General features: G+C 47.7%; 2 protein-coding genes across 2 annotated transcripts; both read right to left on the reverse strand.

Annotated features, from left to right (window-relative positions):
• Positions 1 to 13,771: 13,771 nt before the first annotated feature.
• LOC121046653 lies at positions 13,772 to 15,533 on the reverse strand. Its single transcript, XM_042292950.1, has 3 exons — positions 15,400 to 15,533; positions 14,285 to 14,557; positions 13,772 to 14,094 (listed from the first exon to the last, which is right to left on the reverse strand). The coding sequence occupies exons 1-3, from the start codon at positions 15,531 to 15,533 to the stop codon at positions 13,797 to 13,799; spliced, it is 705 nt and encodes a 234-aa protein (XP_042148884.1). The 3' UTR covers positions 13,772 to 13,796.
• A 549-nt stretch (positions 15,534 to 16,082) lies between these two features.
• LOC121837355 lies at positions 16,083 to 17,012 on the reverse strand. Its single transcript, XM_042292951.1, has 2 exons — positions 16,683 to 17,012; positions 16,083 to 16,535 (listed from the first exon to the last, which is right to left on the reverse strand). The coding sequence occupies exons 1-2, from the start codon at positions 16,833 to 16,835 to the stop codon at positions 16,083 to 16,085; spliced, it is 606 nt and encodes a 201-aa protein (XP_042148885.1). The 5' UTR covers positions 16,836 to 17,012.
• Between the last annotated feature and the right edge of the window lie 1,196 nt (positions 17,013 to 18,208).

Genomic DNA, 18,208 nt, shown 5'->3' on the forward strand with positions numbered 1-18,208 from the left:
GCGATGCGGTTTTTTTTGCGTGTCTATGACTGCAACTTGCATCGTTTTAGACAATAAAAATAAATACGACCTTTGGGGTGTCAGTGCCCCTTTTTAACACGACGCGATGTCACGACCGCGTCACAACGGCGACTTGATGTCGCGTTACGGTGTCGTCCTCAACGCGACGTCACGACCGCGTTACAACGGCGACTTGATGTCGCCAAACGGCGTTGTCTGTTGCGACACGACGTCACGACGATTCTACGACAGCATCTCGGCGTCACGTAACGTCGTTGACGATGACGTCGTCGTGTCGTGGTGCTTTGACGTTACCTCTGACGTCAAAATCATAAAAAATACATTTTAGCCCGGGCTATATTGCCCATATGACCTTGACCTGTGTCGTGGCTTGATCGCAGCGAAGGTGGCGCTGCGAACAAAGTGGCTTTAAAGCCCCTTGATGAAGGCGCTTTTTACAAGTACCGGCAACCATTGTTGTGGAACCGCGCGAGACACGTGCCACGAGCGGGTGCTCCGCCGCCGTTCGCTTCCTAGGGCCGCTCATTTCAGTGCTGCGCCGCCATTCGCTTCCCAGGGCCGCTCGAGACGTGGGTCTCGTGCACTCGCGCATTTGGCGCTACTTGCACGACAAACGCAAACATATCGAGGGGCTTTAAGTGGCTTGGTTCCACCTGATCGTTTTTTTACATTTTGAGGTGCAAGTGAAAGCATGAGCGGAGCCTATAGTTCGTCACACTCGTAACTTCTAGTACACTCTAGCGCTGAGCTATATTTCAGACGCCATGAATTTCCCAGAAGTGGCGCGCGGCACGTGCCTCGAGCATTTTTACAACAATGAATGACGCCACTTTTCCAAAGATATGCTCCCCCGAAAGGGGAGCAGAGTTGCGCATTTGTTTTCCCCGCGCCGCCACGCCGCTGTTCGCCGAGATCCATCACGTGAGGAGCAAAGCATCCGGCGTCGTGCAAGAAAGCCACCTTTACGGTCACTCCGCCGACGTTGAATACGCGTTCCGGCGTATGTTCCTCATTTTCCGTTTTCCATGCGCGGCAGCGCTCGCAGCGCCGCTATTCGCCAAATTTAGTCACATGACGAGCAAAGCATCCAAGGCTTGCAGGAAAGCCGGCGCTACGGCCACCCGCCGAGGCTGAATGCGCAACTCTGCTACCGTAGGTAGCTATATACAGGAACTCCAAGCTAAATACGATAACAGCGCTACCTTTTAGCGACGAGTTGAAACATGAAAGTGTCTACATAGCTATTGCGAGATGACCCTGCGAGATGGCGCCACCGACCCTTGCCCGACTCGACCTGATCAGCGCTACGTACACTGGGATGGCCGTTTCCGGATTGCGGAAAACGCCACAGTAGTGAACTAGAAGGAGTAGTGAAAAAACTGCCGGCCTCCGGGCAAGGCGCTTCGTGTAGAACCTACCAGGTATCGCTGGTGTTCGATTCCGGAGCACTTCTGACAGTGAATTTCGCACCAAACGTGGCTGTTTTCGATATTAGTGGTTCATCAGTGTGGTCTATGTATGCTTTATGGGTGTTGCAACGTCCACGAATTACCGTTTAAAGCTTACTTGGGCAATGCCAATTGCTCCCAAAGTGTCGTCGCGTTTAATGACTTGGTGCGGTACAGGGGTGTGTAAATCCTGTGACCAGCTGCACTCCGTAGACAACCGACCTCAACACCTGTACATATAAGTTTCATTCTCATGCATTCTGTACTTGTTAACATACACCTGTACATATAAGTTTTATTCACATGTATTCTCTAGTTGTTAATTAACATGCAGCTGAGGAGGCAGCCAGCACTTGGATGCAAGGTCCTTTTGGCTACCTCAGGCTCTCGGCTGTATTGAAGTAAAGCCAATAAACTCCTTTGAACTTTATGAAGTAAAAACCGGGGTCCCTAGTCTTGCATCCTGGCGCGGTGCGCATCCGTCTTCTTTCTCTTCGTTTTGATTGCTTAGCGACAAGCCTCGAACCTATGAATAATAAGAATGTTAACTTTCACGAAAAGAAATCGCGAGCACGGCCATAGGCACCACAAGAACCACCCGAGAAGGTACGCGACGCAATATCCCATGCTACAGTAGCCATGTCCTCCGGGTTTCGACAACAGCGCCACTCTCGACCGTCTGCACCTCTGGCTTCATACGGCTGATGGGGCGCCGCCGGCACTTTTTCCACTACTCCTATATTCTAGTTCACTGTTCCCACGTGGTACCACGGGGAACGATGTCTCCACGTTGACCCCGCGGCCGCGCTAGGTGGAGTAGTTGTCATAGAGAAGTTTCAACTGCCCCTCTTCCCCATTTTATGCAATCTTTACGGTCGATAGCTGTTGCAGAAACACAACCTCTGCTTCTTCTAAAGCACAAATAGTGCCCGACGAGGCGCATCAATACCCACAAATAGTATGGCCCAAACTGGAAACCAAAACGGCGACTTTTGTCGTGACCCGTAAGTACAATGTTGTCCTGAATGAACCTTGACGAGATAAGCGGTAAGACCCCTTTTAACAATGATCCAAAAATTGAAAGATAACTGGGGTGGCATTTTCCCAGGACCATTGACCCTGTGCGATGATCGAACTTGATAGAACCTTTTCGAAATTCAGTCAGCAACGTTGATATCTATGATTATCTCGGTGGATAGCACCTGTGCCAACGTTACTAAAACACTCAGTTGGGAAACTCCCATAGAGACAGCTTTCAAAAAGTGGCCCCAAACTGTCTCCGAGCACCGAGCTAATGACGAACACAATGCCACCATTTCTTCCGCAGCGGCCACTCGAGGAACTGCACGTGACTTCTATTTTGGCTTTAAGAACAGATACAGCGGTAGAGGTTACAGGGGTGCCACCCCCGTCTCCCCGGCGGACGCGCCGCGTTGAGCTATCGAAGTTAAAATGCACCTAGGGCGGGACGTGCTACCTGAAAGGCCCGCTGAGGCATGGTTGTATAAAAACAATATTAATTGTGCCGCAAAACCCTGCAAACTAAAGATTTTAAAAACATAACGCGCCCCTCTTTTGATACTAAACTCCAATAAATTTCATACAAAAAGAGTCTTTTTCGTTTGTTTTTACGCAAAAACAGGCTTTCAAAAAGCTCAAGGTGACCACAGTACAGACAAACGATAAAGAGTGGCGCTGTTGTCGCATTTAGCTCGGTCTCGGTGGACGCCAGCGGCCCAGGTTTCGACGGCGAGTTTCCCAACTGAGTGTTTTAGTAACGTTGACCTGTGCCAAGCTGATGGCGGCCTTTTTGCGTACTATAAATTACGGGGTAGTGTTGGGACCGGAGCTGCTCGCATGAAGCGTGTGGTGTAGATCGCGATAGGTGTCGACACCGACGCATCGGCAGTTAGGTCAGTACATAGCCTCCTCGATACTCACAGAGCTTAGCAGTTCGATGACGGAGCCATAGAGCGCCCGGTCGCAGATTTGGAGCGCCAGGATCTCGTAGCACAGCATTTGTCGGGGAGCCTGTAGTCAGCGCACAGCTTTCGCAGCGGCGAGGACCTGAAACATGGTTTTCAAACCCCACGAGAAAAGGAGCGGTCGCCCGAGGAGCGCGAGGAGCACGACGGGCATTCCATCTCTCCGGACAATTGTGCTTCGGCGTCTCGCCGCAGCGGGGCGCCCGTTACATGCCTTTTGTAGGGTGCCTGCATGTCTGTCTGTCTCAGGGTGAAGACATCCATTGTTTCCCTGAATGTGCCAGCGCGTGACGCTCTCGCGCACTCGGTGCGTGACTTGGGCGGTAAAATGGCGGCTATGCATTATCCAAAGCTATGCGCTCGAGCTGAGTGACACCGGATTGCGCGCACTTCAAAATGCATACAAAAACGATTGGGCGGAAAAATGGCTGAGATGTCACCACTCAAGCAAAAGCGCGCGTGTGTATGAAGGCACTCTAGCCTTTTGTCTCCCGCTCTACCTTTTCACCTTCGGCGGTCGCGCCTCGTGGCGATCTGCCAGGCTTTGTGAGTATAGAGGAGGCTATGGTCAGATATATGATGGTGGTGCTGGGTGCACGCGCGCGTGCGACGGCACGCGCGGACTGCATGACTTTGTGCTGCCCTTTCGACTGCAGCGCCGCGATTGTTGTCCACACATAAGTTCCCATTGTCTAGTTGCGCCGGTCCAAACACTACATCGTATTCTTGTACACTAATTATATATACGATGCCTGAAAGTTCAAGACGTCAATAGAACACGACGCACTAGCGCGCAGATACAACGGCTGTGTAAGAGTTTATTTTGGACTATGTTCCACTTAGCACAGGTTTGGCTCTAAAGCCTTTTAAAGGCTGAAATTCAATCCAGGGGCTTATGGGTCGCCACTTTGTACTTACATTATGTTCACGCCATCAAAACTGAAACAAATCAAGAAAGAATAACCGAAGAACAGCTCTCGTCTGCCACTCACATGGGAAAATGACAGTGCCCGATAAAATAGCCTCATGATCGGCAAATGCAGTGTGAAAAGAAAAACATTTCGCCAAGTTATCGAAATTTCCAATGTCGTTTTCATCTAACTTTTTGCGAAAGAGTTACGCATAAAAGACAGAACAATTCCCGAGAGTCCTTACTGGCAACACCGAAGTAAGTGTGACGACCGGCACCGGCAGCATCGGCAACGGACGCGTTTTCGATAGCTCCCGAAGCTAAAGTACTTTTTATGTTTTCTTCTCCTATTTAGCTATGCATGGAATAGGGATGGTAGTTTTTGGTAGCAGTAGAGACAAGGGATAAAATGTTTTTCAGTTTTTGTTTTGTAGGCTACATGACGGGCCACGTGGCTTTGTTTGAATGATTGGCGGGATGGATAGCGGCGTTTAGAATAGACACGTGCGGAGAGCGGCCTATACATGCCTTGCACCTACGTCACATCATGACGTCGAATACCGGTATCCACCATGCTGGTGGTCGACTCGACGGTTCTTCGCAGCGAGAGCAATGGTAAACTGCGCCGCGCTCGGCTGTAGCAATTTACCCCGTATCCCGACGATCGTCCGATCGTTTCGTCAGCATGCCCCTCGAGACAGAGTAGCCGTCAAGTTAGAGAAAGTACGAGCGGCAGAAAAGGGATGCGGCCGCGGATTATCGAGTTTGCGGGACGCATTTCATAGCGGCGAGAGACGGCACTTTTCTACCGTTGTTTACGTTCGCTCACGAATTTGCATGGGCTTTTGATCGTTCGTGGTGTGTATGTGTATATGACCTTTGGCCTTCTTTGCATAACGCCGTTTCCAAGCTTCGAGCGCACCTTCGGGGCTCCCGGCCGAGTCCGGGCCAGTGTCGCGCCGCGAGCCCGGCCAGACAGATCGGTCGGCGGCGGCCCCCGCGTGCAAGCTCCCCGAGACGCCGCTGCCGGGTCATCGGTTTGTGCCGTCCGGGAGACGGTACCCTTTGAAAGGAACAAAAGTATGCAGGCAAGCCGGTAAGGAAACATCATGATATAAACCCGGAGACAATGACAGTTGTCTTGTCCGTGATTTGGTTTATTCTCGGCTCAGGGTTTAGATTATGACTGTAACCTTGCGTTGTTTACTAGTATTTCGCAAAGTCGTAAAACAACAACAAAAAAGTAGCCCGATTTCGCTATATATAGCCCAATCTGGCAACACTGTGCTCACACCGCACGCACTGCCCGTCACCACCCGCGTAAACAACCGACCGACCGGACCAGACCGGACACGCTCGGCCCGCGACGCGCATGCGCAGTGACGCGCTGCTGTCGACTTCCGCGGAGATCTCCCGAAGTTGACAGAGCGGTGGCGGTGCGGTCACAAGCGCTCCACGGAGCTTGCGTCGCCACAAATCTGCGAGCGGAAGATGTCGAACTTGAGCCAGATCTGCGAGTTGAATACGCGCGCTCCAAAATAGGGCGCTTTTGGAGCACTACAAATCTGCGAGCGGAATGCGGCCATCGGACGGCCATCTTGCTACACAAACGGTCAACGTTTTGCAGCGCTGCAGAGGTTGGGCGGCAGCGTGCTGGAAGACACGTTTTCTGCTCATTTTCCGTCATTCTCCGAATGAGCTTTTTGAAAACCGTGTGATAATTGTCCTTGAGAACGCGTGGAATTTTTTTCGAAAGAGCAGCACCACAGGAAAAAGGCAGAAGTCCTCAAAGGCAAGTCTTGCCGGTCGCGCGGCGTGCTCAAAGCAAATACTTGATCAAAGTTTTTTTTTTTGACAAGCCGAAGTGCGGCGTCTCTGTACCTTCGCACGCTGGGATACTGATCAAGAATTGACGCCATGAGAAGGTCTTGAAGGCCATGGAGTTCTGGATCGTCCAGCTGTTCCGGCGAGTTGCTAACAGCTTCGTGCCACTCAAAGTTGACGTTGCATCACCAGACAAGATGGTTTACAGAACACAGTGGGGGCTTAAGCATAAGGTCCAGTAACACTCCCACTATAATTTTTATGGGTCAGTGAAGAGTCTGACTCAGAATAATTTTTTAATTATGTGCTTCATTCTATAACAGGCGTGAAGTGTCGTGTTTATTGGAGCTGCTGAATGCCTCTATTAGCACACTCTGTTTTGTTTATTAAAATAATAGAGTTCCACCACCTCGCTCGGTGCTTATTCGCGCCTCTGGAGTATATCCCACAGAAATCCTCCTTTCAACTCTTATCAATTCCCTACTACTGAATTGATTGCTAGAAGGGTCTAGTAAACAAAACGCGCGCCGCCGTCGCCATATCACCGCCGCCCCCCTCTTCCGTCGCCACTGCATCAAACTCGTTTCTAGACCGCGAATGCCGCAATTTGCAAATGCAGTCGTCAGAGTAAAGTAAAACGCTGCTCCAAAGGCACATACGTGTTCACGCACGTTGCGCTCACGAAACATCCATACGGCGTTGATTTTTGATAGGTATCCAAGCGTGTGAAGGCACAGAGACGCAGCACTTCGGCGTACCAAGGAAGCTTGGATCACGCCGCGAGACCGACGAGACCTGCGTTCGGCGAGTTGCGCCTTTTTCCTGCGGTGCTGCGCTTTCGTAAAAATGTTCACACGCTCTCAAAGGCAATATTCGCCGTTTACACAAGGTTTTAAAAAACGTCTTCGGCGAATGACGATGAACGAGCGGCGTGTCTTCAGCACGCTGCCGCCCAGCCTCTGCAGTGCTCCAAAATGTTGATTTTCCGTGTCCCAAGAATAAGATGGCCGTCTGGTGGCCGCAATCGCGGAGCGAGGAATCGTGATCCAGCAATTGTCATAGAGGTCAGTGAGCAATACGGAATGCATACCCCCCTTCCATCCATCAGGTCGGGATAAGCATTCTGTGCAGTCTATATATGCCCATCAATGCCAGCGCATGTAGCCTTTTGCAGGCAGTCGTATCCACTCGAAGGTCAATCTGGCCGTCATCAGGAGCCAGCTTTCGTCGCTCAGCACACAGCCACTGTTGGTGGGCTTCGATGCTGCTCGCATCTTCACCCTCCACAGACAGGGCGACACTGGTCTGTAAACATAGAATATGAATCGGCAGGTACTACGTGAAAACACTTTCAATGTGCTGGCCATGTAAGAAAATGCACCTTCCATTTTCTAACACAACAATTATGAAATGGGGTCAGGTGGAACGGCCTGAGTGTTTATTGATAGAAAGACAAAAGGCTTAGCCTGAACCAATATCCTAGGAGCCTTCGATGCAGGTTGGGGGGGGGGGGGGGGGGGGGCAGAAGGCTGATTCTCTAAACATGTCTTCAAATGATTATCAAATTGTTCAACTCCAAGAACGTCTGGGGGTGTTGCACTTAGACGTTCTTAACTTTTTTACAGCCTGTATTTGCGCTGTCGCTCTGAACAGACGTGGCATCATCGTGTGTCTTTCTTTCTGTCCGTTGCCCCGTTGCGCTTTTTAACCAATATGAATGACCAACTCGCCCAACTCTCCACCCTCGTCACCATTACCAAAGATGGAAAGGAATCCAATGAATTTGCGAAAGCTCTTTATGATCTCTGCCGGGAACCAGGAGCGGGTTTACGGAGCTTAAAAGACAGCACAAAGCACTGCAGCGACCCTTGCAATAAAGTGAATGCGATCGGGAATGATAGAAAGCGAATAAGAAAATAAATTAAGGAGTTAACGAAACAAAACACTGAGTTAGAAAACGAAAATCAAAGACTAAGTCAGCGCCTGTAAGAGCTGGAGAAATACCAACGCTCAAACAACCTTGAGATAAAAGGAGTGCCTCTCGAAGGCTATCCCTGTGACTTTGTAATAAAGAACGGTGACTCACTGGATGAGCCTATCACAGTCTCTGCTATCGATGTCTGCCTCAGAGTGTCAACCAACAGACGAAGCGAGAAAAAGCATCGTCGTGCGTTTCGTGCAACGCACCAAAAGAGACGCAGTACTTGGGAAAGCAAGAGGGAAGAGCTTTACTGCTGATGTACTTAGTTTCGCGATGGCAACGCTTGTGTTTCCCAATGAGCCCCTTCCGGGTAAAAAACAATAACAGCTATTGAAAAAAGAAGAAAAAAAGAAAGAGAGGTCAGGTGGAAACACGTCTGGACTGCGGGCGGGAAAGTGTTTGCTCGAAAGGAGGACAAATAAAATGTCCTGAAAGCTTTGTGCATGGCAGATTTGGTAACAAATGACGTAGCTAAACTCTTACTAATCCAGTCGGCGGTACTCTTCCGTTCGTTTATGCTAGCTCAGCAATGTGAATATTATGCGAGCGAGCAGCTTAATGAAAGATTCAGAAATTACAACCCATATTTTTCTGCAATTAATTTAAACACCAGAAGTATAGATAGAAAGCAGGACACCCTTGATGTGTTTTTTATTCACTTTTTTTGCACTTTGATACACTATTGTTCACCAAAACATAGTTTCGTGAGAACGAGACACCACCAAATATTCATAACACAGCTGTGCGGGCATAAATCGCAAGCAAAAGCGAGGTGGCCGAATTTTGGTTTATTTGCAAGCTTCCATTCCATTTACTGTTGTGGTGGAACAGTCCGTAGTTAATGCAGATGTCGAGTGCTTGGTTGCTTGTACGAAAAAAAAAAAAAAAAGACTTTTGTAGGGGTATATAGGCCACTAGTATTAAACAAGCCTGGTTTTCTCGACTTCTTTGACTGTCTACTTTTTATTTCCTTAACGAGACTACCGTTTTAATTATGGAGGACATAAACATTGACAGAATAGGAAATGATACATACGCAATAGATTTCAATGAAATAGTCTTGTCCTACGCGAGCTCAAATGTAGTAAAGCTCCCAACTAGAGTAACAAGTGGGAGCTGCACATCCATAGATGTATGTGTGACAAATATAGACCAAACTGAGCGACACCTACCCCTGTTTTCTTGAGTCGTGTCCCGGTTTCGAACACCACAAACAACTCCGAAAGTTAGAGCTTTAGAAAATAAATGCGGAAACACTTGATAGCTTTGAGCAACTTGTTGAAAGTTCTGACTGGTCTATCGTTTATCTGGCAGAGCTAGTGTGCAGATGCAGCGCATAGCAAAATTTTAGGACTATTTCCTGCAGTCTCGGGGTTTTTGAATCATGTTTAATGTACAGTGCGCCGCAATATGAAAGACCCACTGGGAGCGCAGGCGCGTGGCCGAGGCGGTGGCTGGCGGGGGCGCTGCGAGCGCTCCGGGCAGTTCCATTCTGCTTCGAAGGGAGGATGCTCACTCGAGGCTCAGCGAAAGCGCAACGCGCTTATCAGTCTGTGCCACGGTGTCTGTGCTGAGCCCCGAGTGAGCGTCCTCCCCTCGAAGCAGAATGGTATTGCCCGGAGCGCTCGCGTCACCCCCGCCAGCCACCACCTCGGCCATGCGCTTCCAGTGGGTCTTTCATATTGCGGCGCACTGTACACCAGCTCCGTTTGCGCCCTTACATTTCTTTTGTAAGAGCTTGTATGATTTTGCGTTCCCCGCCGTATAAACAAGCAAGGCGAAACGAAAATTGAGAAAGCCATGACTGAATGACGATGTTTACGAGAGAATAGAGAGAAAAAAATAATATGTACCACAGTCTTGTCCAGTCCCGTGACAAAACTTTATTATCTCATATTAAACAAATGAGAAATAAGTTAAACTCTGACATTAGAAAGGCAAAGTTCGAATACTTTCTACGTAAATTTGAAGACAACTTTAATAAACCGAAGAAACTGGGGGATATGGTAAATCACTTGACAAACAAAGGCGATGGCACGAACAGTGAACGGGAAAATAATGACAGGCATAAAACTTGCAAATATTAGTAATGATGATTTTATAAAAGTTAGTGCTCCACGACAATGGAAAGATGGCAGTGACATTGATGATAAGACTAACATGGATGCATTTGCAGCTTTTGCAAATTTTCTAGATGTTCTTTTTCAGTGCTAAGTTGTTTTGACACTCTATAGTCATTGTGCTGTTTAGTGTATTGTATAGGTACCAACCTATAAATATGTATAATATTATAAACCAACCATGCTTCATCAAATTTCGAAAAAAAAAAGTCTGGGTGTGTGCAGCTGAGTATGATGTGTAAAAATAGGACGTGTACAGAAGTTGTTATATTCTTTGATTGAAAAATGTACATTGTACTTTATTATTCACTTCTACTTTGACCCCAATGGGCTGGCTGTATTAATAAATAAAAATAAAACAAGAACATATATAAATTATTTTTATTCTTTTTTTTTTTGAGGGGGGGGGGGGGTATCGTTTTGTTGTTATTTTTTCGGTAATAGCACTTTTGTTATTGGTTGTGCATCATTATTCAGGCAACCCACCGTTCGTGAACACAAAATATACTCGAATGAATGAATAAATGAATGAATGAATTAATGTTGAATAGTAGGATGTTCACCTACCTCGAATCATATCATTTTTTCACAACTTCCCAGCGTGGCTTTCGAAGTAGGCACTCGTGTCAAACACATTTGGTGGAATTTCAACACTACGTATACTGCGCTCTTGACATCAAAGAAGAGGTAGACGCAATCTTCCTCGATATTCGAAAAGCCTTCAATACTGTACCACAGACACTTCTAGAGATCACACTAGCCTTCTTAAACACAACTAATAAGGTTCAAAATTGGATAAAAAGTTACCTGAACGGGCGTGAGCAATGTGTTGTTTTAAATGGTAGCAAGCCCTCACCCATAGATGTAAGCTCTAGTGTGCCACAGGGGAGTGTTTGGGGACCATTGGTATTTTTTATTTGTATAAATGACATTGTAACATGTGTTCAGTCTCCTATGAAGCTAGCTATTTGCCGACAACTGCGTTATTTATAGAAAAAAATCATTGCGAGATTATGAGGCATTGCAAAGCGATCTAGGTAAAATAGTATATTTGTGTGACCAGTGGGGTTTAATATTGGGAAGTGTAATCATTTTACATTTCTAAAGGGTGCATTCAAATCTCCGGCAAGGTATACTTTAAATACTACTACGGTCAGCAGTGTCTCTGAGTAAAAACATCTAGGCGTTTATTTTGCAGTCACTTACATAGAATACGCATATTGAGTAGACGATAAGCAAGGCGGGCAAAATGTTACATTTTATTTGTAGTAATTCTAAAGACGCGCCAAGAGATGTAAAATATACTTTATTTTTTCATGTTAGGTCGATACGTCGGTATGCGTGTGTAGTATGGGATCCTTGCCAGGATTATCTAATTGAGAGACTAGAAAAGGTTCAGAATCAAGCTGCGCCATTTGTTAGAAACGACTACGACCCTTACGGTAGCATTTCTAAGTTAAGAGTCATGTTGGGTTGAAATGCCCTGACCACTCGACGAAAAATTTAAGATTAAAATTCTTTAATTGAATTTATTATATTAAGATGGGTATACATAACAACAAGAACCTTTTTGGACCAACTTACATTTCAGCACGATGTGATCATTCTATGAAAATCTCTGAGTATTCTTACAAAGCAAACAGTTCTGGTAATTCCATTTTTCTGAAGGCAGCAAGAGATTCGAACATGCTACCAGAGGAGCAATAGTTTTTTGTTTGTTTCCTGTTTGGGGAACTTTGTGAGTTCAAGTGTCCTGGGTTTAACACCCCCCCCCCCCCCCCCCCCCCCCCGCCCCCCACCTTACAAAAATGCCCACAAGGCGCTGCAGGTATTATGTCGATAGATAAGTAAATATGCCTGGTGAAAACGCAAGCTCGATTTTTCTTCAATGACGAAAACATCTTCATCGCAAAAAAAAGAAAAAAAAAAAGTTCAAGCTGTGACCCTGATGGCGTCCAAGCAGGTCCGATAAAATATTAATCGATCTCATATCTCCCTGCTTTTCGTATATTTTTAATCTGTGCACCGAGGGAGGGATATTTCCTAAGGGATGCAGTCTAAAAGGGTCAGCGTTTTGTACAAAAAGGGGGATAAGGGATATATACTGTACAAAACGCTGAAAGGGTCAGCGTTTTGTACAAAAAGGGGGATAAGGGATATATTGTACAAAACGCTGAAAGGGTCAGCGTTTTGTACAAAAAGGTGGACAAGGGGGATAATGATATGGGTTATTATAAGCCCATTTAAATTTTATTTGTACTTTCGAAAGGCACAAAAAAATTCTGCATTCGTGTCTGGTAAAATTCGGAGATAAACATAATCACTGCATCATAGTTTACGTTTCGTCTGCCCGCCCTGCGTGCATTCCTTACTCCAACAACACGGCACACCGACTCCGCGCACTTGCACATCGATTTGGTACCAGGGTTGTTTTCACATGTAGATTTAAATTGGGAGGCATGTGCAAGGCGAGTCACCAACCCAGAACCCCCACCCACATGCACAAAAAGACACGCGCAGTGCTTCCTGCCATGCACAAGGGAGAAGGTGTATAGTATCCCTCTTCTGTGCGGAGCCGAGTACATCGGTCAGACGGGGCGCTGCGTGAACGATCGTCTCCGGGAGCACGCCATGGAGATCTCGTCTCCTTCTCCCGACTCCTTTCATCCAGTCGTGGCTCACGCCAAAGACTGCCCCTCGTGCACCCCCGAGTTCTCGAAAACCGAAATTCTTGGCGGGCACAAACCTCGATTCGGCAGGGAAATCCTTGAATCTCTACATATCAAATCTTCTGTCTCAAACCTGTCCAACCGATCCCTTTCTCTTTCCGATCGAGAGATTCGCTTCCTGCGGGGCCGAGAGGGTTCCTCCGAAGACATAAAAAAGTCAAAATTCCCGTATCTTCTGCTCGTTTTCTTCCCCGCGCATCCCCCCCTTCCTTCCCCAAGAAAGCCACGCCGGTGCATCTACTCCTCCTCCTCTTGTCTGCGCCCTCCCCCCCCCCTCCTCCCTCCTTTCCCCAAGAGGGCACCTTCGACACTCGGGCCTGCGTGTAACGGCGACGTGTCGATTGAGACACAGCCAGTAGCGTAGCCAGGATTTTTTTTCGGGAGGGGTTCAACGGAATTCTCTCCCCTCTCCTCCCCCTCCCCCCTCCCCTCCCCCCCCCCCCCCCCCCCCCCCCAAAATGACGCAGGGGGAGCTCGGCCAACACCCTCTAGAAACGTATAAGGCCTTAGCTTTCTTCCCGTGACGTCACACGATAGGGCGGATTGGTGAAAGTGCGTAGCGCTGTTCAAGAGAGGTTGTCGCACCGATTTACCGCGCGGGCACTTTTTTTTCTTGCAGGAACGAGCATGCATGTGCTGTAAAAGAAATTTCACTGGACGAAAATTATAGGAGCGAAACATTTATTTACACAGTCCAGTTTTGTTTGTGTTTGCGCTTCATCAGGAGCAATACACCTATTTCTTCTGGAGAGTTGCAGCTTTCCGTTTTTTTGACTTGTCAGCAGCGTCGAGAACCTTGTCGTTTAGATTTCCACAGAAGTTCTTCAGTAAAACGTTCGTGCTGCACCGAAGGATGTCTTTCAGCAGATTCACTCGTGTGGCCGTTCTCGCAGGCGTCGAAGTCAGATGGCTCTTCGTTGGCCAGCAAATGCAGCGTCAGCTTCGTGATGACCTGGCGCTGTTCGGGCATTAGTAGCAGTTCTGGTTGCGTAGCGAGCTGCTCTACGACAACGTAGTTGTGAGCAACAGCATTAAGCGCAAACATCGATGGGTACACTAGACCTCCTCGGTCTAACCCCCCATTCACACTGGAAGCGGATCCGCGTTCGCGAAGCGGTTGCGAACGCGGTTGTATGAAGATCCAGTGCAATTGCACGCGCATTTGATGTCATCAAATGCGCGTGCAATTGTACTGAATCTTTATACAACCGCATTCGCAACCGCTTTGCGAACGCGGATCCGCTTCCAGTGTGAATGAGCCCTAACTGCTTCACGAGATCATAGTGTTCATGGGCGGCAGACACTGTGATTGTCTTATCCACAGTCAACGCGTCCTTGCATTTCGCGCAATTCAACTTTTTGAGGGTCACGTACACGGCATATTCTGCAACGTAGACCAGGATCGGAAGGATGTCCTGTATCTTCGAAAGCGTCTCGCTGCTTACAACTACGTTACAGCTGGGATGCAAGGCCTGTACCTGCTTCCGTACACATTCCCAATGCTGGTCAGTGGAAATAGTCGGCAAGGTGCTCTGCAGGCTCAGCTTGTTTTCGACTTCGTCAATCTGCCTGATAGAAACATGATACTGCGCACCTGCCAGTTGTCTATACTTTCCAAACCGGTCCTCTGGGCAGTCTTTTTGTATCTTACCAAAAAGAACACAGGTCATTTTAATTAAGCTCTTCGAAGCTGTAAATAGCGAGCTCCACAAGCGCATGCTCAAGCGCAGCGTGAGTCTCCTTTGTCAGAGTACCTTTGTTAAGGTCTTTGTTTTCCCACTCATCCAGCCATTTCAAAAGCAAGAAGTGCAAGAAGTCAATTTTGGATCGTTGTCCACGGAGAACACTGCTGGTCTCTCAGCCTCTTTCCCTTCCACGGAGTTTTCAGATTCACAATTTTCCACCACTTGAGTATGATGTCGATGAAAGTAGCAGTGGCCTCAAATGAGAACAGGTTGTGCTTCGCTCCAAGAGCACGTAACACCACAGGCAAGGAATCATTGAAGATTTGCAAGCAAGCTTTACGTTCTGCCCTTCAATATTCGACGGGTAAAGGGCTTTTCTCGATAGCCCATAGCCATATTTCAACAGCTGGTCTCATTCTTTGCTGTGAAGGTCCCTGATTGTCGAAAATGACGCTGTTTGCATACGCTCTGACTGCCGCATTTGTTTGCATCTCAGGGAAGTAGAAGCAAACTTGGTCATTCTTCTGGTTGGTCCAGTTGTTTCGTATGCATTTTAGTATGTGTACCGGGTCTATAACAAAAAACAGCGGCCTTGCAGGGTCTGATGGGTGTTGATACACAATCCTGTTAGAAGCGGGCGATTCGAAGTGGTACATTGCTTTTCTGTTCACAGAGTTGTTGTCGCTCACGACTCACACAACGCGGTACCCAATCTTTTCCAGCCCGCAAATCACATCTTTCAGCATCTTGTGCAGGAACTCCGCGTCTAGTCTGTGCACTGGCACGATGTGCGCAACTTCTTTGAATTCGCACTTCAGGCTGCGCACCATGAAAACATGAAAATATTGCCCCCTTTGTATTCAAAGTAAGGTTTGATGTGTATTTCGTCTACCATTACGGTGACGAAGCGCTGGTCATCTTTGAGGTCAGAAATTCTTCTCGCCATGTAACTGAGGAATGCTTCGCTCTGATGCTCTTGTTGAGGGCTCATGCCATAAGAGGAGCATACCGATCTGATCGACATGGGATGCGGCAAAGCTTCCATGGCTGCGTATTTAAGCGTACGCATGGGGCGATATGGTGAAAAGAATGCAACAGAACACCATGAAATCTGCAGAGTAGCGTCTGCGCTGTTTTTTTCGCTTGGAACAAGCTTACTTGCTCTCGCAGAAATCTAATGGAGTCGGCGTCGTCTTCTGCGTGGGACGTGGACAACTGATCCAGCAGTAGGCAAATAGCCGCGCAAATGTCCTCGACTGAGTTGGAAATCAGGTCCCCGTCCTACTTCTCGATGCCTTCGAGGAGTTCTACTATACCCTTCTTACTGTCAGCAATTTCTGGAATGTCCAGATTTGCACCTAACTTTTTGACCGCCGTTTTCATGACATGTAGCGCCACGCGCTCATGTCTCCTTTTACGCAGACAGAGTACTTCAGCCACGGAGCCTCATCGTCGACGATGTGGATAATAACAAGCCTTTCGTTCTTTTCTATTATGTTCCAAAACTTCATCTCCTTGCTCCGCAAGTGTCCGATTAGTTCTCCTAAAGAATGGACTTTGTCCTCTTTATGTGCCCTGTTAAACATCTCTTCGGACTCCGCGATAGCTTTTTGCATAGGAGCATGCTCCATGCGCCCCCGCTTGGAGTCGGGATCTTCTCTTCTTGTGGCTTCCCTAGACAGGTAGGTCGGGCAGCTAGGGAACTTCGACGGTACAGCGTCAGGGCGAAGACGGACATGGGATAAGGGCACTGTGATGGTGCGGCCAGTACTTTCATCGGTATGCGATGCTTCTCGGATGATGTTCTCATGTCCGAAGTGAAGTTCGCATACCTAGAAAGGAATTTTGCGTCCAATGAACAAACCAATGGGTATTTGACGTAAAGTGCGGATTGCGAGCCACATTTATACGAATGTATACATATATTGAATTTCCATTTGCAATGAAACAATTAATTCTCTACCAAAAAGAAAGCTTACCCTTGAATTCTCGGTGACGGAGAGGTCTTCCCGCGGCACAGCGCGTATCCATGCGCCCCTCAGTGTTTGATCCTTTGGGAACTTGAACACGTGCACTTTGTTGTCCACGGTGTAGTTTCCGCAGCATCGCGGCACACAGCACTTGCACGGCATCTCACCGTCGCTCTTTCCACATTTCTCAAGCTTGCGGAGACACGAAAAAAGTCACAGCGACGCGCAAAACACGAGAAATTCGACAAAACAGATATGCACGTCGAAAAAGACACTCGGAAGCAGGCCGATTCTGCGGGGGACTGGAAGAGCTCACTGTTCAGCCGCACCTGCAATGGGGCGACATGGCTGGACAGGTCCGCACCCGTCGAGCCGCCTCTCGCAGCCGCCCCATTCATAGAGTTATTATAATGTACGCTAGAGGTTCAACTGGCGCTAGTGTGCTGCTGCAAATTGAAGCAGACAGCAACCAGCCCGAAATTGACTTCCGTTAATGCATTTCTATAGGAAAAAGTGAGTGCACTTTCTCTGCGCTCGATTATAAGAGCAAATATCACGAATAATTCGTACGTGCTAGGTAGCTTGGAACATTTGTCAGTCACGCAGACGGAATAATTGGTCAGTTACGGCGTTTTTATTTTAAATTCGTGGCATGAAAAACGGTGCTAAAACCGCTTCGTGCGTGTATTCATGTGCACTGTCGGACACTGCTAGCGCGAACACGGCGTCGGCGATTTCTAGCATGGAAGATTTACGTGCCAAACGAACGAACGACATCTGAAAAAATATGAGAGACGGTAAGAACCACGCAGTAACACTGGATAAGTGACTCTTTGTGCATGCAGACGATCGAAATAAATTTAAATAAGTACTGCTAGCTTTATTCTTTCCGCTCATGAATATGTACGAAGATGCTTGTTCTGGGTTCAAATCATCACCCGCACGCTCCAAATCTTTGCAGAAGAAGGGAGAAGCCAGAAAACAGGTGCCCGATAAAAACTGCCCGACATAGAAAATAACAAAAATACACACCTTTTGTAGCCACGTACTTTATTTTTTACCTTCGAATGTTTTTTAACCGATCGTAAAGATGCTCACGACGGAGTCTTTTCATATAATGATAGGACGGGCGTATTAGCAATATATGAGCGCCACCGGAATGCTAGCTAACCTTGAACACATTCTACATTCCTTTCGATCATTATTTTGGTAAGAATCGTCGCTCGTTTTTGCATACCTGCCATGGTACAGAGGTTTGGGCCTGAAATACACCGATTTTTGACATCATTCAGTGGTCAAGAAAAATGCTGTAACTAAAGCAATAGACCGATGTCACCAAGCGAACTGCGCAGGCGCGCGCATTCCGGAAGTGGTGCCGCCGCCGTGCTACTTATAGTCATCCCTTCCCAGCTTCCCGGCTGCATAGGGCTGCGCGTACGTACATCATCATAGATTATCATTTGGCACGCCCCGGTATCACCTTGATTCTCTTGCATGTTTTTACTTCATAAGATTGTGTTGTTTGTGGTGCCTTA

Source organism: Ixodes scapularis, unplaced genomic scaffold (assembly GCF_016920785.2).
Source record: "Ixodes scapularis isolate PalLabHiFi unplaced genomic scaffold, ASM1692078v2 PGA_scaffold3__209_contigs__length_174095766, whole genome shotgun sequence".
Lineage (NCBI taxonomy): Eukaryota > Metazoa > Arthropoda > Arachnida > Ixodida > Ixodidae > Ixodes > Ixodes scapularis.